At 37.5% G+C, this 27,524-nt stretch overlaps 1 protein-coding gene across 30 annotated transcripts in view; it reads right to left on the bottom strand.

Moving 5' to 3' along the window:
- Window positions 1–27,524, bottom strand: part of TENM3 (teneurin transmembrane protein 3) — a 2,759,728-nt gene that overhangs the window by 96,549 nt on the left and 2,635,655 nt on the right. For all 30 annotated transcript variants that reach the window (XM_054553580.2, XM_054553583.2, XM_054553584.2 and 27 more), the window contains one exon: window positions 20,762–20,947. In XM_054553580.2, coding sequence (XP_054409555.1) covers window positions 20,762–20,947 — 186 coding nt within the window. The remainder of the gene's footprint in view (window positions 1–20,761; window positions 20,948–27,524) is intronic.

The raw sequence follows: 27,524 nt of genomic DNA, 5'->3' as shown, positions 1-27,524 counted from the left end.
GCTGAGGCAGGAGAATTGCTTGAACCTGTTAGGCAGAGGTTGCAGTGAGGTGAGATTGCACCACTGCACTCCAGCCTGGGAAACAAAGTGAGACTCTGTCTCAAAATAAAAAAATCACAAAAAACAACATCTCCCACTATTTTCTAGTAAAATGTTGCAGTCATAAAATACTTTCCCTGGAGTTTCAATTATTTATCTTGGAAGAAGACCCATGTGGGACACCTGGCATGAGTAGTACCATATCTCCTGTGAGATGGCAAGTCTTAATCTTTTCTGGGTCTCACATCTTTTTTTTTTTTTTTTGAGATGGAGTCTCGCTCTGTCACCCAGGCTGGAGTGCAGTGGCGTCATCTGGGCTCACTGCAAGCTCCGCCTCCCGGGTTCATGCCATTCTCCTGACTCAGCCTCCCGAGTAGCTTGGGACTACAGGTGCCAGCCACCACGCCCGGCTAATTTTTGTATTTTTAGTAGAGGCGGGCTTTCACCGTGTTAGCCAGGATGGTCTTGATCTCCTGACCTTGTGATCCGCCTGCCTCGGCCTCCCAAAGTGTTGGGATTACAGGCGTGAGCCACCACGCCCAGCCGGGTCTCAGATCTTTGAGTAAACTGGTGAAAGTTTTGGGTTCTCTTCCCAGAAAAATTCACATATGTTCACAAACACAAAATGCCGCCTTTGTTTTCAGCTCTTCCATGAGCCCTGGCTCTGTAATGTACAGAGTATGAACACCTGGCTGATGTATTAATGATTCCTAAATTTCTAGCTCTGGCCCAGGCCTCTATCTCGTAGCTCTGACCAGGTTCAGAATGATCCAGGGACACACACGAAGCACTCTGCCGCCAGCCCTGCTCACTGTAGGTAATAATAAAGGCTTCCTTTGTGCCTAATACGTTCTAAGTGCTTCTATTATTCTCTCATTTCATCTTCACCACAACTCTATGATGTAATAACACTTGAGACAGTAAATACAGATGAGGACACAGAGGAGAGGAGTGATTAACTTGGGCAAGGTAACGCCTTGGCAACCTAGGCTGCCTGGCTCCAGAGCTTGCTCTAAACCACTCTGTCACAATGCTGTCTCTTGGAGATTCAGGAAAAAAAAAAAAAAAAGAAAAAGGTTTTTTTTTTGTTTTTTTCCCCAGTAGAAAAAATTGATGAAAGGAGCTCAGAACCAGACACTTCGTTCTCCAAAGCCACCAGGCAGTTCTAACTGCTTTTCCATGTCTTCTACATGGATTCCGTAGGAAAGCGCAAGGTAAATCTATACATTAAATGCCAAGGCTAATTCTTGGCCTTAACTGTCTTTCAAAATACATTCAGATACACAGCCATCCCTGGAACATAACAAATGAGGCAAATATTCAGGTTTCAAGCCTATGACCTGCAGGCACCTGGTCTACTTGCTGGTACAGGCAAGCAAAGACTCATGGAAGTTTTGAATGTGAAAGAAAAATGTGGCTCACTGAAAATATTTATATTATATATTTAGTCCATAAATTTTCAATATCAACAAAGCAAATGACTACGCCTGTATTCTTTTCACACATCCCCCTTCTAGGTGCTTCTTTTTAAGAAGAATTCCTTTTTTTTGTAAAGCCCCTAATTGCCATATTTCCCCCTTTGTATTTTGGGAAAGATAGGTGGAGAAGGACACAAGATAATTTGCTCTTTTCTGCACCCCTTAGTGATGGACCTGGACTCTCAGGCCTCTGAGGATGGGCCTTACTCATATATAGTATTGTTGTATGCTTCATTCCTCCCATATCGATCAGGAAGGAATAGCATCTTTTTGGAATTCTGTCCTCATGCCTCATCTGCTTATCTATCAACATTCTGGGCACCCTTCCATCTCTTCTGTTATCTTATTCTTCCTTTTTCTTCCCCCTACCCCAACACCTCTCTTGGATAAGGTCTAGGAGTATGCACATCAAAGCGCACATAACAGGAAAAGAGAACAATCAAGAACTAGCTGTGATGAATTCACTTCTACTAACAGATGCCATGAAAATACTAGACTTTAATGACCTTTTAAGGCATAGGTGAGTTAATGTGTAAATCGTCCCCATCAGAAATGTAAATTCTAGGCCACGTAAATCACTGCATTCCCACTGCCTGGCTCATAGCAGAGTCTTTTTTTTTTGGATACAGGGTCTCACTCTGTCACCCAGGCTGGAGGGCACTGGCGCAATCACAGCTTGGCTCACTGCAGCCTCAACTTCCCGGGCTTGGGTGATCCTCCCACCTCAGCCTCCCAAGTAGCTGGGACTACAGGTGCACCCCAACCACACCTGGCTAATTTTTGTATTTTTTGTAGAGACGGAGTTTCACCATGTTGCTCAGGCTTGTCTTGAACTCCTGACCTAAGGTGATCTGACTGCCTCAGCCTCCCAACTGCTAGGATTACAGGCATGAGTCACTGTGCCTGGCTAAAGCAGAGTGTTAACATCTGTCATATAAAATGACCAAATGTACTTTTGGTGGCCTTAGTATGTCCTCTATGTGTCTGCAGCTTTTGAAGAAATTCTCTAAGTAATACAGAGGCCATCTTTTGAGAAAGAAGCAAAAGTGCGCAAAACCTTATTTACAACATCCTTCCCCTGTCCTTCACCCATCTGTTCCTCTCCCCTCCCACGTATGCTAACTATGGACAGTGGTATTCACAATACTACCATTTATTATGTGCTGAAAACTCCTAAGCGTTTCACGTGAATTAACCGGTTTAATTTTCACCACCCTGTGGGGTTAACAGGTACATTATTATCTTCCCTTATTTCACAAATGAGGTAACTGAGGCACAAGAAATTAGAGAACTTTCCTAAGATCAAAATGCTAGCAGTGGCAAAGACAAAGTTCCAACCAGGTAGTCTGACACCAAAATCCATATTCTAAATAAACGTTATAGTTACAACTCAGAAGAACCAGAAATGTGTACCTGTGTAAGGTGAACTAGAAGCATCATCTGTTTATAGATTGGTCAAGGAATTTACTGGAATAAAAAAAATCAGACTAAACAACGTGGAAATCCTTAGTTCCAACACTGACAGTTAAAGGAAATAAGCTTAAAACCCGAATGAATTTAAAATGTTTATCTGATGACACTGCTTCATAAATGAGAGTACCATATATAAACTAAAGAAAGCTTTAATGCTGTCATCTGTTCTAAAAAATCCAAAGTTTGGAAAACCAGTGGGCAAGATAGTAGAACTAGGGATAAAACCAGGAAAAATAAAAACAAGTAAGTTGAAAAAAACAGAAACCAAAAAGCCTCAAAGACCAGAAGCAGTTGAGTGGATGTACAAATGTTGGACGAGAAACATCTGCTGAGTAGTAGTTCCCAAGCAGGCAGCTCATTTAAAAATGAGGTCTAAGGAGTATATGTGCCTGTCCGGCTGAGACACGGAACAAGTTTAATTCCACGTTTGCTTCCTTTTGCCATCAGGCTGACTCTCATAAACACAGAGAAGCAACAAAGGCAAACCAAGCGGGTTATATAGACATCAGGTAGCTCACAAGGGAAGGTCAAGTCGGTTTCACTGTGTATAAGCAGTTGCTGATGTGTATGGCTATGAACTACTCACATTGTTTCTGCTGTCAACAATGCACTTGGTGGGAGCATATTAAATAGTACCGTATAATATTTTCACCGGGCTACTGGCTTGAATCTTCGGTACAGTGTAGACATCAGATGCGTACATCATAAAATATAGACATATTCTTCACTATGACAATTACTGTGAAGTCCTTGGAGTAGAGGGCAGAGTTTTAGTTAGCATTGAGCATTTCATAATACTTCCGAACACGGGCTTAAAAAATGACTCACATTAGTATCTCATTAAAGTTGTAAGTAGGTATCATTCTTAGATTAGTCAAGTACCAATTCCTGCAGGATGACAGAAAAGCTACAGTCTACAAATACGAACATATTAAATCCACTTATTCCAATCAGCAACTGTTTAAATCAGCGTGCAAGCTGCACACCCATTGATTTGATGTTCCTTAATTGCTGCTCACTGCACTGTTTTATTACTGATTACCATATCATAAAGGATTATGACAGTGATGTAATTTTAAATACCATAAAACAATTATATATTCTTAAGAGTTTACTCAAGACTCCTTAAAGTATGTTCTCTTTCACCACAGAATTATCAGATTATGGGCAAACATCAAAAAAATTCTTTCCTATTTAGGAAAGTCAATTAATTTGCATTTTACCAACTAGTAAGTGTGGTGGTATCAGCAAAAAAAAAAAAAAAAAAAAAAGTTTGTGTGTGTGCGTGTGTGTGCACGTGCTTTAAAGGGATCTGCTCCCCTACAATTGGCAATACTTTTTCAAAAATTTGCTTCAAATAAATTGTTTTTGAAAGTTTGCATATTTTATTCTTTTTACAGTTTGGAAACTTGGTGTAAAAATTATCTGAATAAATACATTGCCTCTTTCATGCACCTACCCAAGCAAAATACCATACTTCAATTTGGAACAGTATTTATACCAAGGCATTCCAAACGAGTGAAATAATATTTTTCCTGATTTAAGTCAGCCCAGAAACACCCAGATTCTATGGAAAAGGTGCTTTGAGATAAATCACATTTTATAAAGTCAGCACTGCTGAAAGAGTGCCTTTATAAGCTGCAGAGCTTTGTAGAGATGACTGGTAGAACAGAATTTGGTATTTTCCTTCAATTTAGGATTTCATGCCTGACCATGGACTACATACACATAATGGAAGTAACAGTGGAACACTCAAGGTGCAGAAGGCAGGCTCACCGATGTCGGGATGTGCACAGCCTATGCAAAGAGATGCCTTGTGTGGTGTGTGATATATGAGTTTTGTGGCAGCCTTTGAATGTGGGATGATTTCATCCACTGAACCACAAACATACATGTATTAGTAACACATCTCCTTTATTTTTTATTCCTTGTGTGAGTTTATTGAATGACACAAGCAAAAAACACATTTTAGGATTTCCTAGATTAAAAAAATAAGGTATATTTTAGTACTCCAATTTGGTAATGAAACTAGTCAGAGACAGCTCTTAACATTAACTAAAAAAACTATAATACAACATTTTATACTAGGTGAATATTTGGCTATTTAAGATTTAGGAAAAATGAAGTTGGTTATAACAGTGATTAGAGTGGTGTCTGGATAGCGCTAACAAATCCAATCACAGGAAGCCATAACAATGACCTACAGATTTGGGCAATATCAATGGGTATAATTTTTTGTCTGTAATTGCCACTTTTGTCTATTCACAACATTTAATATTTAAGAAAAATGTATAGACTAAAACCTTTAAGTATGAAAAATATAATGGGTCTTTCTCATGTCAGTTTTCTTGACCATAACTGGAAAATAATAAACAAAACTGAACAATCCTTTTAACTTACCTAGGATACATTATGATTTATTTTATGAAAATAGTAAACAAATGGCTGTTCTCAAAGGTGACTGATATAGAAAGTAATTTTGCTGTATTTGTAGGTAAGAGTATGCAAAGATGTTTACCACTTGTATACACTTTTCTCAGCCTTTTCTCATGAGCTGATGCTGGTGACACAAATAATCTACCCACTTTCTTTGAGAGTTTTCCATTGGCTAATGTCTACATAGATTCCAGCCCACTAATTTCCAGTGACAGAAAAACAGGACATTAATTTAAATTTTGAAAGGAGGTGGGTGGAGAGTTCAATAGCTCACGATGTTCTTAAATCTTCCACAGTATAAACTGATTTTCCTTAAACTATTTTTTGTTGTTGTAATTGTTATTTTTTATTTTGGCAAACTACAAGTTCTGTTATCAGCTATCATTTAAAATTTCCTGGATAAAAAAATGTGGCACTTTACTAAGACATAACCGGCATTATTGTTTTTACATCTGTTTCTATGACAATTCAATCTTTTGTGACTGGGACATATATATTAATTTATTTTCAACACATAAAAATTAATTTTCATCTATTCCACTATACACATACACACAAGAACAATTAAAAAATAATTCAGGAGGCAGGACAGTCTATCTAGGGCTTAAGAGCGTGGGTTTGGGCCAGGCACGGTGGCTCATGCCTGTAATCCCAGCACTTTGGGAGGCCGAGGCGGGCAGACACGAGGTCAGGAGATCGAGACCATCCTGGCTAACACGGTGAAACCTCGTCTCTACTAAAAATACAAAAAATTAGCCAGGCATGGTGGTGGGCGCCTGTAGTCCCAGCTACGCGGGAGGCTGAGGCTGGAGGATGGCTGAACCCGGGAGGCGGAGTTTGCAGTGAGCCGAGATCGCACGACTGCACTCCAGCCTGGGCGACAGAGCCAGACTCTGTCTCAAAAAAAAAAAAAAAAAAAAAAAAAAAAAGAGCGTGGGCTTGGAAATTGCTCACATGGGTCTGATTTTGTTGCTTACTAGCTGTGCATCCACAGAAAAGTTACATAACCTTTTGGAGCCTCAGTTTCTTCAATGGAGATTTTACTAGCTTCTACCTGATAATTAAATACGATAATTAATGTAGAACAGTTTGCATTGTGCCTTAGCAAACAGTAAATGCTCAATACATATTAAATATTATTGATTCATCTTATTAATAGGGATAGTTTAAAAAGGACAAACTCATGAGGCAGCTGGTATTTTTTAAGTGACTATGAAGAAAAGAAAAAGTCTGACTCTGAGAAAAGAAATGTGGGATTGGCAATGATTTGGTTTCATAAGCCCCAGGGTCCATTGTGCCCCATAGCAGCAGGATAAGCCCATTATACTCTGCCTCCCCAAGCTGTCCTCCTTTTGCTGAGAACATTCTTTATATGAACTGGCCTCTTCCCAGAGTAGGGACAACTCCATTTTGGAATCAGGAAGTTTTCTTCCTTGTCTCTCATAAACTCTCTGCTGGTTAGATGCACAATTCCTGGTCAACACGGGGTTCAGCTTTTTGGAATAAAGAACACATCACAACTTGCCCTTATATATTTTCTGCTCCCTCACTAATAATTTTATTTGAGCAAGATAAATTAATATTTTCTAAAAAAGTGTAGATACTCACACAAATATTCATATAGTCCACTCACAAATTCAGAAATACAAGTCATGTGTTTACAGTAACTATTTGGAAACTAAGACATTCAAATATCATATTTTACATGCATATCCCTATCCTTACATTGTGAGTTTGCTAAAGATTTTTCATTATGAAATATACTGAGCAGACAGGATATATATTGCTAATTTTTCATAGCAGAATGGTGTAAGTTTATATGTCACCATTCTTAGATAACGGAGGAAGGCCACCCTTGGCTGAGACAATCCTTTCTAGTAGCTGTGGGTGGCACACAAACGTGTAGTCATAATTGCATATCTAGACTTTTACTATGCGGTTTGTTCTTACACTGGTCACAATTCAGAGGACAACGCTTGTAGGGGCAGCAAAGAGTTAGAGTAAGTGAAATAACCACATAGTTTCCTCTTTGCTTTTCATGGCAGCTATATGGTGATTTTTTTCCTTATCTATACCAATGTATTGCAGTGGATTACTCACATACATAATAATCACTACTGAAGACTCATCTTAAAAGTCAAGAGTTGGGGCCAGGTGCAGTGGCTCACACCTCTAATCCCAGCACATTGGGAGGCTGAGGTGGGCGGATCACGAGGTCAGGAGCTTGAGACCATCCTGGCTAACACGGTGAAATCCCGTCTCTACTAAAAATACAAAAAATTGGCCAGGTGTGGTGGCTCGCACCTGTAGTCCCAGCTACTCGGGAGGCTGAGGCAGGAGAATTGCTTGAACCCATGAGGCGGAGCTCGCAGTGAGCCGAGATCATGCCACTGCACTCCAGCCTGGGCAACAGAGCAAGACTCTGTCTCAAAAAAAAAAAAAAAAAAAAAAGTCAGGAGTTGGACTGTATGTGAAAAGCATTATTTTACACCTTATTGTTCAGGTGGGGACTAATTAATGAATACCTTATGTCATTAATTCACAATTAGATTGCTTATGTTTAACCACATGCTTTCTGTGGACACATATATAAATATTAATTTTGGACAGAGTGGTAATCATTCAGCACCGTAACAATTAAGCAGCTGTAATCTGTCTCGTGCGCTAAGTGATGGAGCTGCAGGCGAGCTCTACAAGCAGATGGTCTTAACCACCCATGCTTAAAGTTAAAGACTTTTTTAAAAAGAGGTGTTGACAAATCAGAACAACTAGGCATAGTTTTGATGCAAATTGACCAATTTGCAATGTAGATTACCCTAAAAACTAATTTAGTATATAAGAAAAATTAAGCTCTGTTGTTAAAGGAAGACATTATATCACATTTAGATACAGTAGATTCCCCACCAACATAATTATTTACTAATTTCATTCAACCAACAGAGTTTAATGGAAAAGCAGCTGGCAAAGTATTCAAATCTATGGACCTCCTTTGACTGCTCCTTAATTTATCCAAGGCACATGCCTGTTAAATCCCAGAAATGATAGTCATATTTCAGACAGCTGGTTTCCAGCTTCATTAAAGAGGCACTCAAAAAAGAGAGGGTCACTGAACTTATCATGAAGAGCAACAGACAAAAATTGGCTCCAGTCACACCATAATCTGTGAATATGTTAAATACGAAGGCTGCTGGAAGGCCGTGCTTCTGTATGGACAGACACCACAACCAAACTTGCACTTTAAAATAGGGAGGTGGAAGAGGAACAATTTTAAAATGAAAAGAGGCTATTTTCAACTTGTCATATTCAAGAAATGGCAAAGATAAATTCCGCCACTGAAAGGATAACAACATACCATGTGGGAAGGGATAATCATACTTCTTAAAATTGTGGGCTTAATTTCTCTACCCTTACATTAAACTGAATGAAAAGTCCCAACATTTTATTTACTCCATTAAGTAATAAGGATCTCAGCATATAAGGTATATTACTTCAAAGCCTCATGAATACCTCACTAGCTGTCTTTCACTCTCCAGTTACCTGGCTTACTTTTGGGAAGAACGTGGCATCCTTATAATCTGGAACTCGAGAGAATCTTTCTCTTCCTTGCTGATATTGTGAAATAGCTGACAACATATTATTTTGCACCTGGTTTCACTCTTAAATGCCTTGGATCTAAACTTTTCAGTAAAAGGCTTCTGATGAACTTGGTAAGCAGAAGGAGCATCTTCCATCTTTATTTCTGGTTAAATTGTATATCCAGTCAATTGAGCTTTAAAACCTCCAATATACTCGGTTTTGGTGGTAATTTAGATCTTAGATGGTTTCTAAAAGATACAAATTAATGAGGTGTTCCAAATGGAAAAAATATCCTCTGGTATATTAGTAAAGGAACAAAATGTCAAGTTTGTAATGAAACAGTAGCATACAAATTTGACATATCACTTACTTGGCTTTTATTTAGATAACATGTCTCTCAATAAACTTTTTAAAAAACAACTTATATTGGCTTAAGATGAGACATGTGGTTTCAGAAAGAAAAATGGAAACCACAGGCATGAATACATGAATATATTCATATTTTAAATTTCTGGCCTGGCATATAACTGTAATTAAAATTAATGGATTCAAAAATTTCCTTGAGATAATAATTATAATTTATAAGTTGTTTCCCTAAGACACACAGCCACTACACAGTAAACTGTTTTGAGACTTAAAAGAACTAGTTAGCAAACCATTAAGTTCATGGTGGGAAACAAACACGAGGTCCTGGGAAAGGAAGGAATCGGGTTTGCCAAGCCTAAAGAAATCAGGCGTATTTCAATGACATCTAACTTATCAAAAAACAATACAAATCCTCAACAGTTTCTTATGTATTGCTCCCAGTTGAGAAAAATCACAACAGGTTTAACTCTCCATTCTTTCTGAAACAGCTGCTTCTAATGCCAGTGGGCCCGCCTTCCAGCGGGTCTTGTAGGAGAAACCTTAAGTTAGCAATAGCTATTGGGACTCAAGTTAGACCGCAAGAGGTAGACTGGAAATAAATTTCTGCACAAGTAAACACCACAGTATAGAATTCATTTATCACATGACCTTAAACAAGGATGTGAAGAGTATGTGAAGCGTATTTCTTTTAAAGAATTCTAACTTCTCATCCTCACAGGCTATGTGTAAATCACTTCAGTGGAAAACATATGTTGAATCCAGATGTATTCACCCACTAAGCAATTATTTACATTCAGAATTGAGTCTCAGAAGGCCTAAAAAAAATGCTCCTTTTCTAAAGTCTGGAAAAAACACATCTAACGTTTCCCAAAACAACACACCTGTCCTAGAAATTTACCTCTCAGTAGCACTGGCACTACCATCTGATATGAAACCATGCAGCTTTAGCTGATGACTATGCTGCTGCCTGTCTTTTTCGTGAGGATAAATTACGGCATGAAGGATAGGGTGGAGAAAAAGGGAACTCAAGGCCTGATGTCAATAGTGAGAGCTGTTTATCCCCACACTTACTCCCATTCTAAGGGACAGAAACCGAGGCCTTGGGAAATTCTTTAGTGGAAAATAAATCACCAACATGACTGGAGAAAGTGTACCCACATGGCCCTCGGGACTATGAATTTTCCTGACAGTTACACAGAAAGTCAGGTGCAGAAGTCAGTGAGGAGTCTCATCCACTTTTTTGAGGATGTAATCTGTAATCTGAGTTGCGGATGTAATTCTAATGGGACTTTTGGAGACATCATGACTCACACAGGAAGGTGAAGGAGATAAGGAAGGAGGGACACTACAAGGTTAAATTTGTAACACACTTCACAAGAGGTTGGTAGAAGAGTCCAAATTACTAACACCTTTGAGGCTTTATAGTATACAGATTGTAACAGTAGAAATGGAATGATTTGATAAAACCTTGGCATGTAGTGTTTAGGACTAAATGATGATAGAAACACAGAATCAAACTCTGTGTTTCAAATTTAGGCCACTAAATGTTTTTGTTGGTTGATTACTCTCTCACTCAACAGGCTGTGGAACACCGAATGAAAGATGAACTTGGCTCAGAGTGCAGATCTGCCATTGCTCTCAATGCTGGCTGCAAGGAAGCGGAACCCAAGGCTCCATGTCCTTTTCTTGATGAAATTGGTGTATGTAAAGAAAAGCAAACACGAAAGAATGATTTGAAGGACAGACAAATTGCAACATCAAAATAGTTTACAACATCAAAATAAACATTATCTTTGTAGTAGTTTTAAAAATATTGTAACAGTAGAGAACACTGACAACCAAACAGGGCCTCCACCTTTCAGAAAGGTCAGAGAAACCAGGTTTGCATTTGTAGAAAAGATTTAGTGACCTCTTCTTTTAAAAATTACAAGTCTGAGGGGATTACAGAGGCTAAAGTAGTGTTTATAAAACTGTTAACTGAAGAAAACTAGACTAAAATGAGAAAAACAGTATTGGAAGGCCACCAGTGGATAGCTCCCTGTGGATACTGTCATCTCAATGGAAGAAACAGACACCTAAATCAGCCCGGTTCTCAGAACATGGGTGATACTCCTGAGCTCTGAAGGGGGCTTTCCATGACTCTCTCAGGGATCTCTGTCCCCTCTGTCCATCAAATTTCTTATTACTGAGAATCACTGGGACTTGCAGAGCAGGAGGGACCTCAAGAAGTTCTCGTTCTGCAAGCTTCACAGAAGGTTTTTCAGCCTGTCAATTTAGGAGAATTTCCCCTAGATTTTCAGTGCCAATCAGGTCAGTTTAGGAGAATCTCCCCCTCAACTCCATGCCTGCTGCCTCCTTGGCGACGCACTCTCCACTGTGAATGACAGATCACGAGGCATCTATGTCCAGACTATTCATGTGCCAGGAAGCAGAGGGGATTAGCTCTCATTGCATCCAGCATGCACTCCTGTTTTTTCTGGAGGAATTAGCCTCGGCTAATTCCTCTGCCTAGAGACAAGATTTAGCAGGGAGGAATTAGTCACAGTCAGTTTGTTATGAATTTCAGTCCAAAGACTAGCAACAACAACAAGAAGAAACATCTATAGGGTGTTTACTGTGTGCCAGGCACTGTGCTAAGTGCTCTTCCACATGAACTGACCCATTTAATACTCCCAGGAACTCTACGAGGTAGTGACTATTTTCATTCCCACTTTATAGATGAGTAAACTGAGGCACAGGGGGCTTAAGTAATTTCCCAAGATCATACAGATATGAAGTGACAGAGCTGGAACCAGGGGGAAATCCAGGGTTTATGGGTCTGAAATGTACATAATTTGGGAGGTCCTCTTTAAGAAAAAGAATATCAAAATATAAAAATGAAATCAGGTATAAAAGTATTTAGAATGAGAAAAACCACAACAAAACATTTATTTTTCAGTTAATACCACAAATAAGAGAGAAGCCATATGCATTTTTTTTTTTTTTTTTGAGATGAAGTCTCGCTCTGTCACCAGGCTGGAGTGCAGTGGCGCAATCTCAGCTCACTGCAACCTCTGACTCCCTGGTTCAAGCTATTCTCCTGCCTCAGCCTCCCAAGTAGCTGGGATTACAGGCATGCACCACCACATCCAGTTAATTTTTGTATTTTCAGTAGAGACGGGGATTCACCATGTTGGCCAGGATGGTCCCAATCTCCTGACCTCGTGATCTACCCGCCTTGGCCTCCCAAAGTGCTGGGATTACAGGCATGAGCCACTGTGCCCGGCCCCATATACATTTTTTATTCAGTGCTTGCCATGTCTCTAATGAACATTTTTCCTATATTTTTGGGCTATAATTACTCTTTGATTGCCTCTTTATATGACAACGATTTTTGTAATATTTTCTATAGATAGTATAGAGAGATAATTCAGTCTATATTCTATGCAATAGTTTACTTTTCTTTATTGATAAAACTATCAACAGTAGTTCATTTGGCTTCAAAATTTGTTATTGGTAATGTCATGTAAATTTGTGCCGCTACTGTCAAGTTTGGGAAGACTTTTTTTTTATTGTGTGATAAACTGATCTTAAATATGCTGAGTTGATAATACTCATCAACTATTTTGTTGTGATGTCCGCAGAGTAGAATATTTTGAGTTTTATGTTAAATTTGCAATGTCAGTATTTCATGTCACATAAACAAGACTTTCTGGTGCACTCATGTGATTCAGCGATACACTGGGATGAGTAACACGTGTGATTTCACACACTGTTGAACTCAGTATCTGCAGTACTGCTACGGACTTATACCCTACAAATACAGGAATTCTGATAAATACTCAAAGGAGAAATATTCATCTAAAAGAAGAAGCTATGGCATGTTTATAATTATATAAATTCTATTATCAAGTACACACCTGGTAGGAGAAAACTTCTGTTTTAATTAGGCATTTTAGGTATTTGATGACACGAGGAATTTTCCAGACTAGCTTCTGTTTCCATACATTTCAAACCTTATTTCTCCTCCAATACCTACTTGCTTCTGGTGCAGAGCTCCACAGGACAAAGTCATATCTTCATCTAACAACTCCCTGACCCTGTACTTTCATGTCACTAAGTGAGTCGGTGGAAGGCAGGAAGATTCCTAGGTGGCTAGCAGTAACAACCACAGAGAGAAGTGATTTCACACCTCATATGCATATCCCATTAAATCTAAACTAAATGCACCCCCAGATCAAATTCTCCTTATCGGAATTCTCAAAATGCCCACAGCCACCCCAATGCCACCCTGCACAAGGAAAAGTGTGGTGGAAAGGAAGTTGGTGTGTGAAGAGTCAGAAGTCAGCTGATTTGCAAGTTTTATATTAACATATGACACCTGAACCCATGGGTGTCCCCTTGTGGGATCTTAGGAGGTGCCAGTGCAAATGAAGGACCCTGACATTTACGCTTCACCAGCTTCACAGTAAACCTGTCTCTGGCAAGGTCAGGGACGCTGGCAGTTTGGCGCAGGGTTGCCTTTTGTCACCACTACCAACCACTGACTGATGTGAAGCCAAATGCCTCCCAGAACAGCCATTTGTGGGTATGATATGGTGCCCCATATCCACTGTTATTGGAAATTATAAACAAAATGTGACTTAAAATCTAAAAAGATATTTTTAGAATTACATATTGTTTTATTTTGGATATGATGCTCAATCTGGGAAACACTACAAAAGTTGCAAAGAATATTGAGTTTTGTAATTTAAGTGAAGCATTTATCAGAGTGGTCATTTTATTTTCAAATTTGTCACCTACTTTTTAATTTAACAATTAAAACACTATTCTTTCACCATTATCTGAGATAAGAATTAGAACACCAAGCCTAAGCTTGTCTGTATCAGTAAAAGTTTTGCTCTTTCTCTCTTTCCACCCCATATCGTTTCCGAAATACCTCCCCAGCTGTGTGCATTTCATTTTCAATTTCTAATCTTCGGCATCCCAAAGCCCAAGGGCAGCCCTGGTGTTTAACAGAGGATGCTGAGTACTGCATGTGTGAGTTTTGTCTGAGCAAACAAAGCATGTCTTTGTGATCATTAATGATCTTGTTTCCCAATGTACTAAGAATTAGAATAAAAACAAATAGCTGGTCTTTTGTAGTTTAAAGGAATTAGGATTTCCCCTAGGCCAAATTTCCATGTGAATTGCCTAAAAGTACATGAAAATCAATGTAGCTCAATACACAACTGTGTTTGAGACATTACTAGAAGAAAAATACATCAATATCCTCCACCTTTCTTTCATCATCATGATTTTAAAAAACAACTCTCAGCTGGGTGCGGTGGCTCATGCTTATAATCCCAGCACCTTGGGAGGCTGAGGTGGGTGGATTGCTTGTGTCCTGGAGTGTGAGACCAGCCCGCCTGGGCAACATGAAGAAACCCCTTCTCTACAAAAATACAAAAAAATGAGCCAGGTGTGGTGGCACACTCCTGAGGTCCCAGCTATTCGGGAGGCTGAGGTGGGAGGATCACTTGGGCTTGGGAGGCAGAGGCTGCAGTGAGCCATGACTGTATTACCACAGTCCAGCCTGGGCAACTGAGTGAGACCCTGTCTCAAAAATAAAAATAAAAAAATGAAAATTAAAAAAAAAAAAATCCTCAAACCCTTAACCCAAACATACAAATTTCTTGTTAAACAATATCCATTATGAGACTAGATTATATTTTATAATAATAAAATGGAAATGTCATTAACTCTTTAAAGTAAATTTCCTGGACAGGAGTTTTGTTCTGTTGTTCTTGTTTTTGAATGTTGGCACCCAAAACATTTTCTGGGTTGTACGTTGTCTCATTTATACTTAATAACAAAATTAAAACTTGAATTTATTGAACATTATTTGCTAAATGCTTTACCTTCTAGTATTCCATTTAATTCTAATAATCCCATGAAGTACATAATATTCACATTTCATATAGAACAGGTTAAATGACTTGCCCAAGGTCACTCAGTGGTACGGCAAGAATTGCAATTCCCAAAGCTCTTAAACATTACAGTATTCTGCTTCAAAATCTCATATATGTACTATTATAGCCATTTTACATTGTGAAAAAACCCAACCGAGGTGAAGAAAAGTTAAGATACAAGCTAAAGGACAGGCGCGGTGGCTCACGCCTATAATCTCAGCACTTCGAGACGCCGAGGTGGGTGGATCACCTGAGGTCAGGAATTCGACACCAGCCTGGCCAACACAGTGAAACCCCATCTCTACTAAAAAATTAAAAAAATTAGCTGGGTGTGGTAGCAGGCGCCTGTAATCCCAGCTACTTGGGAGGCTGAGGCAGGAGAATCACTTGAACCCAGGAGGTGGAGTTTGCAGTGACCCGAGATCGCGCCATTGCACTCCAGCCTGGGCGACAGAGTGAGATTCCATCTCAAAAGAAAAAAAAAAAGATACCAGTTATAGTGAATAAATTGTAAAACTGACTTAAAAACATTTTATTTAAAGTGTCAAAGCCCATACCTTTTTTATTATTTTACACTGACTTTTGTAAGAAATTGTTCTCAGTATCACAGAAGAGATGTTCAATAATTGCTTACTGGACACATAAATGAATTAATTAACAAATAAAAAGTAAGTGAGGCATGCAAAGTAGAGAATCCCACAAAACAAACCCCAAATGATCTGAAAAAGTGAAGATGGTTTCTTGCTATGTTTCAATGCCATAGGAAAAACAAAAACAAAAGTTAAATGACATAGAGATAAAAAGAAAACCCCATGTTTAAATCTAGTAGTTTTCCAAATAAAGCAGAAATTATCAACAGCTAAAAAATCCTAGAACTGCAAGAGACCTCGAGGGGTCCTTCAAATAGGGCTACTACACATGAGACTTGATCTTTTAGGATAATGGATGGAGAGAAGTTAAAAAAAAACTCCCATTCTAAAAATACTCCTTAAGCTAACAAAAAGAACTGACAAAACCTCCAGTGTTACACACCTAAGTAATCATAGTATTAAACTTTAACAATACTATGATTACTTGGGAGGTTCCAAAATTTCTCGAGTAGCTTGTTCCAGGATTTAAATACGCTTTCTGACTCCAGGTTCTTCATTATATCTAACAAACATTTATACAATATAAACCCATATTCTCCATTTCTGTCTCCTGGATAAATGGAAAATGCCAATCAGCCTCCAGAAGACAACTTAACTGTCTACAGAGAGCTGAGCCTTCTTTTCGTTCACAATAACCCTCCATAGTAGATAACAATCAAATACGTTATTCAATCATTTCCCTGCTGTGGTCTCAATCTCATTTACAGCCTCCAATTCTCTGGGATACAAATGAATGACTTCTGGGGTAAATCTCTTCAACAAATACTAAAAAGAATGGTTCTTGTGGAAGTGATAGGTTAGCAGTAGTCAAAATTTGGTATTTAGTATTTATCATTGCCCAGGTTATTTACTTCGTATTACACTTAAAAGTGATTGATTCTGCCTGTAACCGTCTGTTCAGCAGAGCCTACCACTGTATTTGCATTGCATCTATGGCCAACTAACTGCATCCACAGGACAGTCCCACAGGAGATTTTCCCTCTTTTTCTAAGCAAGAAGAAGCCCAATTTCTCTGACCTACCTCAACTCTCACATGACAGAACTGTTGAAGCTTTTTTACATAGAGATAGCCAGATAATATTCTTCTTATGTCAACTATTATTTAAAAAACATTTCATTATATTTAATATATTTTTAACTTGTCTCTGAATCCTCTAAATATTTTTACATCTTTCCTATCACGAAAAACAATGGCAGCACATGAGTATAATCCTTTGAAGCTTATATGGAATGGTCACATATAAAAGAGAGTATTTTTATAGTGGAGCATCTATATCGGTGCTATTACTATTAAATCATTTTAGCAGTAACTACTGGTGCTTATCTGATGTGGTTTAATCATGTAACTTCTCTTTTTCTTTATTTATTAAAGGGCCTAATAATCATGAATGCTTTCTGGGGAGGAAAGGAGAAATATCTATTTTAATCACAATATTGCTAAAAGTAGACTTCTCCTTGTTTCATTTTCCATCTGCATGCATCACTAATCAAAGGGAAACCCAAGAAAGGAGGACTTGGGATGATGAACCTGCAGACGAATATGCCTAATTTTCTGAACACATGATTCATAATGAGAGGAAAATATGAATACTCTAATAAAAATATCAGAATAGAATCCTTTCAGGTACATAGGGTGTTCAGTGAACACTCCAAATTCATAACCTATTTTACTATCAAAATGCCTATGGTTTTATGAAAGCATAGACAGAGTTTATGAAGACAGCAGGATGACTAATGAAGAATGTCCTTTGCTTTCTAGTGGGAACTTTTGTTTGCTTCTGTTTACTTTTTCCTCCATTTCTCTTTCAATTAACCTCCCTGTTTGGTATTCAATGAGATGGCACATAATATGGAGAAAGAAAAAAATTTTGCTGATTTATGAGCATTCTTTCATGAAGTGGCAGCTTCTTTCAGCCAGATGCATAAGGGTTGAAATGGAGAGGAAATGGAAGAACTGTAACCATCCCAAGTGAGAAAACACACCAGTTTCCTGGGTGTTTAATCCGTGGCTCACAAATGGCCCCTTAGGGCCACTTAGGGCCCTAACCAGGAAACTATATGGTGGGCATATACACAGGTAGTAAGGAAACAGGGGAAAGCCAATTGGATCTTTGTATGCCAAAATTGGAAATAACTCATCTTATTAGTATAAAAGAACAGAATGCTTTAAAGGTGCTCTACATCTTTTAAAAGGTTCACATCTAAGATTTATTTTTAAATGAAGCAGGTCCCTTATTTCCCACACCGTTAAAAGCAACAGAATATATTAAAATGATAGGAAATGGAATTGTTAAGAACTATTGCAGGGTTTATTAAATTGTAATACAAAGACCCACTGCTAACAAAAATCCTATTTGTTCCTAAACAACTAGAAATCTGTTCAAGATCAGCTCATCTATGGGAAACTATTATCCATGTAATAATACCAAGGCCACTGAGAACAACACTAAAATGATTTGTTGAATAACTATTGGTTGGTAAGTTAAATCCGCCTATGCATAACTTTTTGGTACATTTCCTGGTTTTCAAAGCTATACACATGTGTTTGTTGTACTTCCTAAGATACATACAGTCAGATCATAACTTTTCTCCCTCAGCTAGACTCAACTCATTTCTTCTGATGTATCGGGTATCGGGTGGTGGAGTCAAAAAGAATGAGGGAATATGATCAGAGGTATAGTTTTCCTGCCCTGCCTCTGGTATATAGGCATTCTGGGACCTGGGGCATGGAGCTGTTTGGTTATAGAGGTATTGCATTGTCCCTTGTATGGCCACAAAAAGATACACAAATCCTGCTCATCAACTTTCTTCTGCCTTAATGTAGTTCACATGAACAACCTGCTGCCACTGCCCTACAAAGCCTCTTTGGGAGGGGAAAGCCACATCAGTGGGGACAAGCCCTGTGCAAGCGCTATGACTGTGGGCACCTGTTGTTGATTTCAGGCAGGAAGCTCCAATGCAACAAGCGAAGCTCCAAGGATGTTGTGCAAGTAAGAGCTAACAGTGGGCCTGATCTGCAGGATTCTGGCGGGCTGGCCCTTAGCTGGCATCTGGAAATTTGGATGTTCCCTACACTGATAAGATTATTTTGTCCACACCTACTCTTCTTAGGAGAGTTGGAATTTTGGTGGTTGTGGCAGACAGAGGATACCTCCTGGAGAAGCCCCAATAAAAATCTTAGACTCTAAGTCAGGAAAGTCCAATCTTTAGGCTTATCTGGGCCACACTGGAAGAATAAAAATTGTCTTGGACCACACATAACCTACATTAACACTAACAATAGCTGATGAGCTAAAAATTGCAAAAAAAAACTCATAATGTTTTAAGAAAGTTTATGAATTTGTGTTGGGCCTCATTCAAAGCTGTCCTGGGCTGCATACGGCCCACAGGCCACAGGTTGGACAAACTTGCTCTAAGTCTTGAACAGGCTTCCCCGGGCAGAAATACTGCACACATGTCGATTCATTTCGCTGCTGGGAAAAGGAGGATGCTACAAGTGACCTCTCCCAGTGGGAGAGAAGGAAGATGGGAAGCCTGTGCATGGATTTCTGCAGACTCTGCCGGATGTGTCTTTTTTCTTTCTGGTCGTGATACATTACAGCCATGACACAACTACCTCCGGGTCCTGAGTTCTTCTTGAAGATCACCAGCGTGGGGGTGTGGTGGGACCCTTGAAACAGATGTCAAGGATGTCAATAAGATTAGAAAAAAACTTACATGAAGTGTATAATGACACACTTGTGACAAGTTATAAGACATATATGATTTCAATTTTCCCATGACAAAGTTCCCGGCTAACCAAATCCTGTGAGCAAAAAAGCAAAGTACATAATACTTACGGATGCACTGGAAGAAGAAATCTTTAAAAGATACTGACACTCCCCACAACAGATTTATCAAATTTCACCCTAGGGATGTAAAACAATGTGCAGAAATACTATACCACAAATTCTGAAATTTTGGTAGGACTGTGCCATTTATAATTAATATTGTGTACTTTCACTGAAGTGATATAGAAATTTATGACTTACTTTTGTTGTGTTTTTAAAATTAGACATTTTAATTTTAGTGACAAATGGTAAAAGCAATGACACCGAGTATCTTGAAAATATGATATATATATTTTGGATACTTTTGTATTTATGCTAAATATTGTTTATGTAGTAACATTTTGATCTGAAACATCTATCTGATGGTTTTATTTAACCTACAGATGTTCACAAATGTCATCATATATGAAAAAGTGTTAACTATACAGGTTTCTTTAAGAGCAGCGAGATTTGTGCATTTTATTCTACTTTATTTCTCACGATACCACAAAATGAAGTCATAATAAGTCAAACCTCTTTTGTAGAGACTCAAGATATGGACAAGTCTAAGCTGTGTGATTCTGGAAACTACACAGGCCAACAAGGCCATATATTTGAAAAAAAACTTAAAGCATTTTTTTCTAAAGTAGAAAATCTGCTATTAAGAAATGCAATGACAATATGGAACATCATGAAGTAATATTCGATAAAACTTCACTTATAAACAAATCATTAAGTCTGTTTTATGTGAGTCCATTTTTGTGGCCATCCCAAAAACCAATGAATAAAAAAGTTTATAGCTCATACTTGTGACAGCTGTTCTAAAAAGAACTGAATTGCCATTATAAAATGACAACCACATTTAAAAAATAATTTTGTGTTAAGAAAGACAAGTAAAAAATAATGTAAAGAAATAGGCTTTTTCCAAGTTGAAAACAGCCAACCGTCGGGGCTCTTCTCTGGGAGGACGGGGACAGACAGACACAGACGTGCAGTAAGCCTACCGATAGTGCAGTGCTCTCCATTCCAGCCCTGGCTGCATTCACACTTGCCATCCTTGCAGGTCCCGTGCTCGGCACAGCGGGGGTGGCAGGCTCTCTGATTACACGCCGGGCCCGTCCAGCCTTCTTCACAGCGACACGTCCCCCCCATGCAAACGCCGTGGGAGCCACAGTCCACAGAACATATTTCTGTGTGGGAGGAAGAGGAAGCAAAACAGGAGAGAAGAGTGGCGGGAGGGAGAAGGGGAATTAATAAGCAGTGCTCCATCTTCCACTCAAATTTGTTCAAGGGAAACACAAAATCATCAAAAAGAAATCAAAAGTATTTGTATGCTAAGTAAATTTCAGCACTGACTACTAGGAAATGATCAATGGTGGAACTCTACGTCTTTACTCATCATTTAATTTTACGTGCTGCTCTAATCATGCAGAAAATACACATGACAATTGTTAGAAATAATTTCTTTATATATACAGTACTTCATATAGAAAACATTACATATAGAGAGGGTGGTCATATTTATATACACCTATCACCAAGAAAACATGTCCCCACACCCCCACCCCCAAATTAATGAAATATTTCAGCATCTCAGCATCTCAGGTATCTGACAGGACTTGGATTTCATACATATGGCAAGAATTTGAAAAGGGGTTATTTCTAATGCCACATTTCAATGTTTTAAATATTCAGAAGCTTTCCCTGAGGGGAATCTACTTTAGTAAATTATTAACTTGCTTCTGACACAGACAGGCATGTAAAAAGAAACTGTTTCTCCTATTCAGTAAATTGGTCCTGTTGACACATACAAATTTCTTAGTCCACAGTACAAAACCAGTTTAATAATACATATAATTGACTCTCCTTTGAAAAACAAGGTTTTTCAATTCCTAGAATTACTGAAAAGAGCACAAGTGACCAAATGACTTCAAATGTTATAATACCAGGTTAGGTCTTTGAAGAGAATTCAGATGTATAAGAAAAAAAAATTTAAGCTTTCTTAAAAGCCTTATTTAACTAGTTCCAATTGAGAGACAGGGAGAGGCAAAGGTAAAAGAAACTTTGAAGTTTATTTCATTTTTACATATAAGGTTAAAGTTAGCTATAGTTTTTTTCCCCTAAAATTCTAAGACTATTGATTAGTTTTGGTTTTCTTACAAAAATAAAGCACTGAACAATAAAAACCTAAAATCATTTCTAACAAACAGAAAACGCACTAAACCTTTTTTTGATGAAAAAATAGTAGCTGTTTATGTAGTCACATGTTCTGTTTTCCCTATTCATTCCCCAAATAACATTTCTCAGACACGTGATTCTCTATCTCACAGGCTAAACACCTTATCAAGGCACTATGAGAGTTGTAATATTTTTTATAAACAACACCCAGGGCTATTAACTGGAAGAGGGTAGCACACAGGTTTTTTCATGCAATATTTTCTATCTCCTTTGAATTAAATTTTTGATTAAGAGATCCAAGATAGTTTGATTAACTTCAGAGCAACACAACATCAACCCAGCTCCAGAAGTGAGAGGGTTCTTTCTGAGATACCCTTTTTATTCAATCTAATCAATTTTTCATTAGGGTGATGGTGTTTATCAGCATTTAGCACACTAGCTTTGAGCAAGGTGTGTCAATTTTTGTAATGAACTTATTAATTAGAGTTAATTTAATTGAAGTGGAATTGAAGGGCTAATTAATAAACAAACTGCTGATGAAGATAGAGGAAAGCTCTGTTGCTTTCAAACCTATAAACTTTCAGATGGAAATAATTCATTTCTTCTCTTTCAGCAGCTTAACCAAATGTTTCTTCGGGTGTAAAGTCTACTCTCTTATTGAATTTAGATATCTGAAGGTCATTTCCACAACAAAAGAGGTAGTGAGTAAAGTGTTTTCCTTTAGGATTCACTTAGAAATTCAGAATTATACTGCTTGTAAACTTTAAGCCACAAATGTAAATCAACAGAGCTTTTATAAGCTTTAAATGAGATAACCAGATAAATTTGAGATACACAAGACCAGATATTTTAACAGCGTGATTGGAAGCATATTTGAGATCTTTACTATTAATTCTAAGTAAGTTTTCTGTCTTTCTGCAGCTAATAGCAAAGTTTCATAAAGATTTTTTCTATACTTAGTATAATTACTTTCTTCAAAAAATAGAGTATTGTATTCATTATGCTACTCTATTTATTGAGAGTTAAATATATGTGAAGTTTCTTTTTTGCATTGAGGATATCAAGATGAATAGGATAAAGATCTCTGCTCACTATGATTAAACAGTCATTTAGTACACAGGTAAAAGTAGATTTTCTTTTTTTTTTTTTTTTTTTTTAGTAGGAGAAAAGAGAGTTTAATTATGCACGTCTATACAATGGATTACTAAAATTAATTGGGATATTTATTCTAAGATAATTATATTACTGGTTGGAGTACAAATCAGTACAACCACTTTGGAAAAAAAAATGCATACCATATAACCCAGCAGATCCACTGCTATGTGTAAACACCACAGATATGCATATATATAATCACCAAAAGACATTATAAAAATGTTCCTAACTGCTGTAGAGTATTTATATTAGCCCAAACTGGAAACAATCCAAATATCCAAACATCATAGATTGGATCAATAAACTGCAGAATAAACATGCTATTGGAATATCATACCCCAATTAAAATGAGTAAACTAACAACATAGATGAATTTCACAAACACGATGTTGAGTAAAAGAAGTTGGACATAAAAAATATAATATAAAAAGTAGATTTTCAACTACCAAAATAATTACAGTAGCATGAAAAAAATTCAGTCTAAATATGTAAAATAATGATATGTGATTTTTGGCAGCCAATTTAATCTTTCAATTAACATTTATATGTATATTTTCCAATTCATAGCAGTATCATCTTACGAAGAGGGCTGAATTAACTTTTGAGTTATTTAGTATCAGTTACAAACTACCCTTTATAAAATAATTCAGGTAATATACTATAATAACTTTATATGAAAAAAGGGGCTACTGTGCTTGTTCCTTTCCGACTTGGATAATTGTAGGAAGCAAATCTGAATGACGGTATTTCAAGCAAGTAATATTCTACAGCTAGCCTTAATATGCCTGTTTTACTGATGGGGGCATAAGAGACCTAAACCAAGTAGCTTTACTATAGAAGTAATTATCTCTATAACATTTAACTGGATATTTTTTGTGGAAAGGGTTTTTTAGTGTAGGTAAAAACTCAACAGAAAACACTAAATGCTTCTTTTATATGTAAATTACATGTAATTACAAAATATATTTTACGAATAGAGGACAAAACAAGTTAACATGGTATTTAAAATAATAGCAGTCCCTCATGCTGGGTAAGTGCTGGTTGGTGGTAATACCCTCAAACTCTTGAGTAAGACATTCCAGGCTCTCTCTAATCCAGATCCCAATTTGTGTTTTTACTCTTATTTATTCTATGCATGTTATTTGCTCTAGCAGATGTGAATTTTCTCACCAAAGTTTCTGGTTCCTCAAGCTATCCAGACGTGTATGGGCCAAAAGATGAGGGAGAATGAATAAAACAGGAAGGAAGGGAAGAAGAGAAGGAGGAAGGAAGGAAGGAAGGAGAGATAAGAGAGGGAGAGAAGGAGGAAGAAAACTCATACAAAAATCAAAATGGAAAGGAGAACTCAGGATGGAAACTTGTCTCTAAGTAGTATATGAGTTCAACAGAAAATTTTCATCAATATAATACATTAGCTGATAGGAAACATTTGTTGGTCTGGCTTCCAGGATTCAATCTGTAGTAGGTAAAGAGTAGCAGATAAATCTGTCATGCTGATACTGACTCATAAGGCAGCAGAGATGTCACCCAAGCTTCTCAAAAGGCCAGGGAACAGCAATTTGTAAAAATTACTAGCCTTTTTACTTCTTGCTAAAAATAAAGATGTGAATTAGCTTATTAGCACAAGATTTCATGTAGTTTTATGCCATTAGATTGTACTAATAGAGGAAACAATTTGCATTTCATAACTTTCACATTTGGGGAACCATGTCCAATCACTACTTTAATGTGGAAGCTCCTCCGAATTGATGAGAAATTAAGTATGACAAACTACAATTAGCCTTTAGAATACTTCTACCATAGTAACTACTATCACCACCCTCTACTACGTCTATTAATGGTTAACACTTACGAGCACTTACTGTCTAAGGTGCTATTCTAAGTGCTTTTCACATACTAGCTCATTTAAGCCTTACCTCAACTGTATAAAGTAGTCCTGTAGTTATCTCCATTTTACATATAAAGAAACAGAGGCACAGAGATATTAAATAAATTGCCCAACGTCATATTGCTAGTGAATGGCCAGTCCAAAATTTTTTTTTTTTTTTTTTTGTGACGGGGCCAGTCCAAAATTTGAACCCAGGCAGTTCAGTGTCTGAGTTCTGGTTCTCAGCCACTTACTGTTAAACAGGCTTAGAGAAGGGGGCAATCAGTGTGGGCAGGAAAGTAGATAGACCCCTTCACTGAAGCCAAGACTTATGTTTAATCTAAGCAGGATGTTTTCATTCACTCAACACTGCTAGTAAAATCCATTTTCTTTCTCGTTTCTTCTGGTTGTCCTTCCTCCTCTATCATCGTCCTCTTCCTCCTCCACTTCTCTCTTCCCTGCTTCTCTTTCTCATTTTTCCTCTTCTTTTGATGAACTGTGTAGTTTTGCTTAGTTTGAGTTTCCAAACGGAATTCATCTCTTTTCTATTTCTCACTTCTCTTCCATTGCCTCCCTACGTCCTGCCTCTTCAATCAGCCTACCCCTTTCCCAACTTTCTTGCTTCATTCAGGGACATTAACATTAGCACCAATTTTCCTTGCTTCATTCTTACAGCTCTTCTCAACATGCGTCTCTATTGTGTTTTTTTCAGCAGGTCCTGTCTGCTTTTCCTTTCAAATGTCCCTCAGATTTATCTTTTTTATTTCCACTGACTCCCAACGAATTCATGCTTTCATCACCCCACGCTTGTGGGAAAGTCCTCCAGCTTGTCTCTTCGCCATCAAAGTCTCACAATTCATGCTGTCTGACTTATTATCTACAGGATAGTTTTCCAAAAACAATACTCTCATTGTCTTAGTGGGCAAATTATTGCTATTGGTAAATCCTCCATTGTCTAAAACTATCATTTCTAATCTGTACTCCCCATAATTGGGCCCAATCCAATTTTTTTGCCTCCAAATACTTTTCACTGTCCCTTGAATATAATGATATTTCTCACAATTGCATCTTCGCTAATCTTTTATTTAAATTACTTGGAACCAGAAGTGATTTGGATTTTAAACTTTTTCAGATGTTATAATATTTGCAGAATAAATACCACCGGAGCATCCCTAATCTGAAAATACAAAATCTGAAATGCTGCAATGAGCGTTTCCTTCGAGCATCATGTTGGTGCTCAAAAAGGTTTGAATTTTGGAGCATTTTGACTTCCAGATTAGGGATGTTCTATGGTAGTGATGATGGTGGTGGAAGCTATCTTTAGAATTTATTATCAGCCAAGCTTTGTACTAAGTATGTTATATATATTATTCCAAGTAATTCCCACAGCGTCTTTGTGAAGAGTGTCCCACGATTTTACAGATGGGTAAACTGAGGCATATAGTAATTTGCCTAAGGTCACATAGCTCTTAAGGAGTACAGATTGGCTATGAATCCACACACCTGATTTCACAGCCCATGCTCTTAAGTACTTTCTAATACTGTTCACCTAGCCAAAAATTACACCCTTACCCAGACTACCACCATCATTAAATAAAGAACTGTTAATACAAGTCTCCTTGAAAACTTTGAATACTCATTAAGTTAGAATCACTCCTCTGAATGTCCACTGAATTTAGCATAATATTCCATGTAACACTCAATATAGTATTAAACTAGAATGTATTGATTTAGAATTTTTCATATGTATTCATCTTATCTCCCTAAATAAACTGTAATCTTCCACACTAGAATGGCATCTTCTCAAACCGTAACTTATGACTCATGGAATTAGCTCATGAGTTGCAACCAACATTTGAAAAAAATAAAATAGACTTGAAAAAAAATCAGCATGTATCACTTTGTAAAATGTTTATTTCAATTATGTGAGTATGTGCAGGTATACTTATACTAGGTCATAATGTAAAAATGTATTTAAGATGATAGTTCAAGGTCAAAAAATTAGAAAGCCATTGTTCTAGAGGGCAGACACGATTTGTTAAGTCTTTTATTCTCACAGGGTCTATCACAATGCCACACACATAGTAAGTGCTCAATAACAACTTGGCTGATTGAATGAAATTACCTTGTACTATTTCTATTATAACCGTATTATGATTAAAAACTCAGTGATGAACCATTTATTCATATCATAATATCTATACATGTATACTCTTTACTGTGATCATGTTTAGCCTTATATTGTCAAACGATTTTTTAAAATTGAGCCTTCCCTGTTTACAAGATAATGTGCTTAAATCCCCAAGCTATACTTAAGATTTTAGAGGGTTAGTTTTGGTTAGTAGTTCCATAAATTGAGAGTTAAGAAGATATGGTATCTTATGCAAATGAAGATGAGTCTTCCCCATAATACTAAAGGCAAAATTTTAGTGACAAATTGGCTAAGCCTGGTTCCTTCTTTTTTATAAGGCAACTACATATCATTACTTTTAATATTTATTTCCATAAAGAATCAACTTACTAAAATTTGTATTAGGTTTAAAAAGGGAGTTTTAAAAATTAAAATA

This window comes from Pongo abelii, chromosome 3, assembly GCF_028885655.2.
Source record: "Pongo abelii isolate AG06213 chromosome 3, NHGRI_mPonAbe1-v2.0_pri, whole genome shotgun sequence".
In the NCBI taxonomy this organism is placed as follows: Eukaryota; Metazoa; Chordata; class Mammalia; order Primates; family Hominidae; genus Pongo; species Pongo abelii.
The sequence above is the reverse complement of the archived record's forward strand: the minus strand, read 5'-3'. Positions and strand labels throughout refer to the sequence as shown.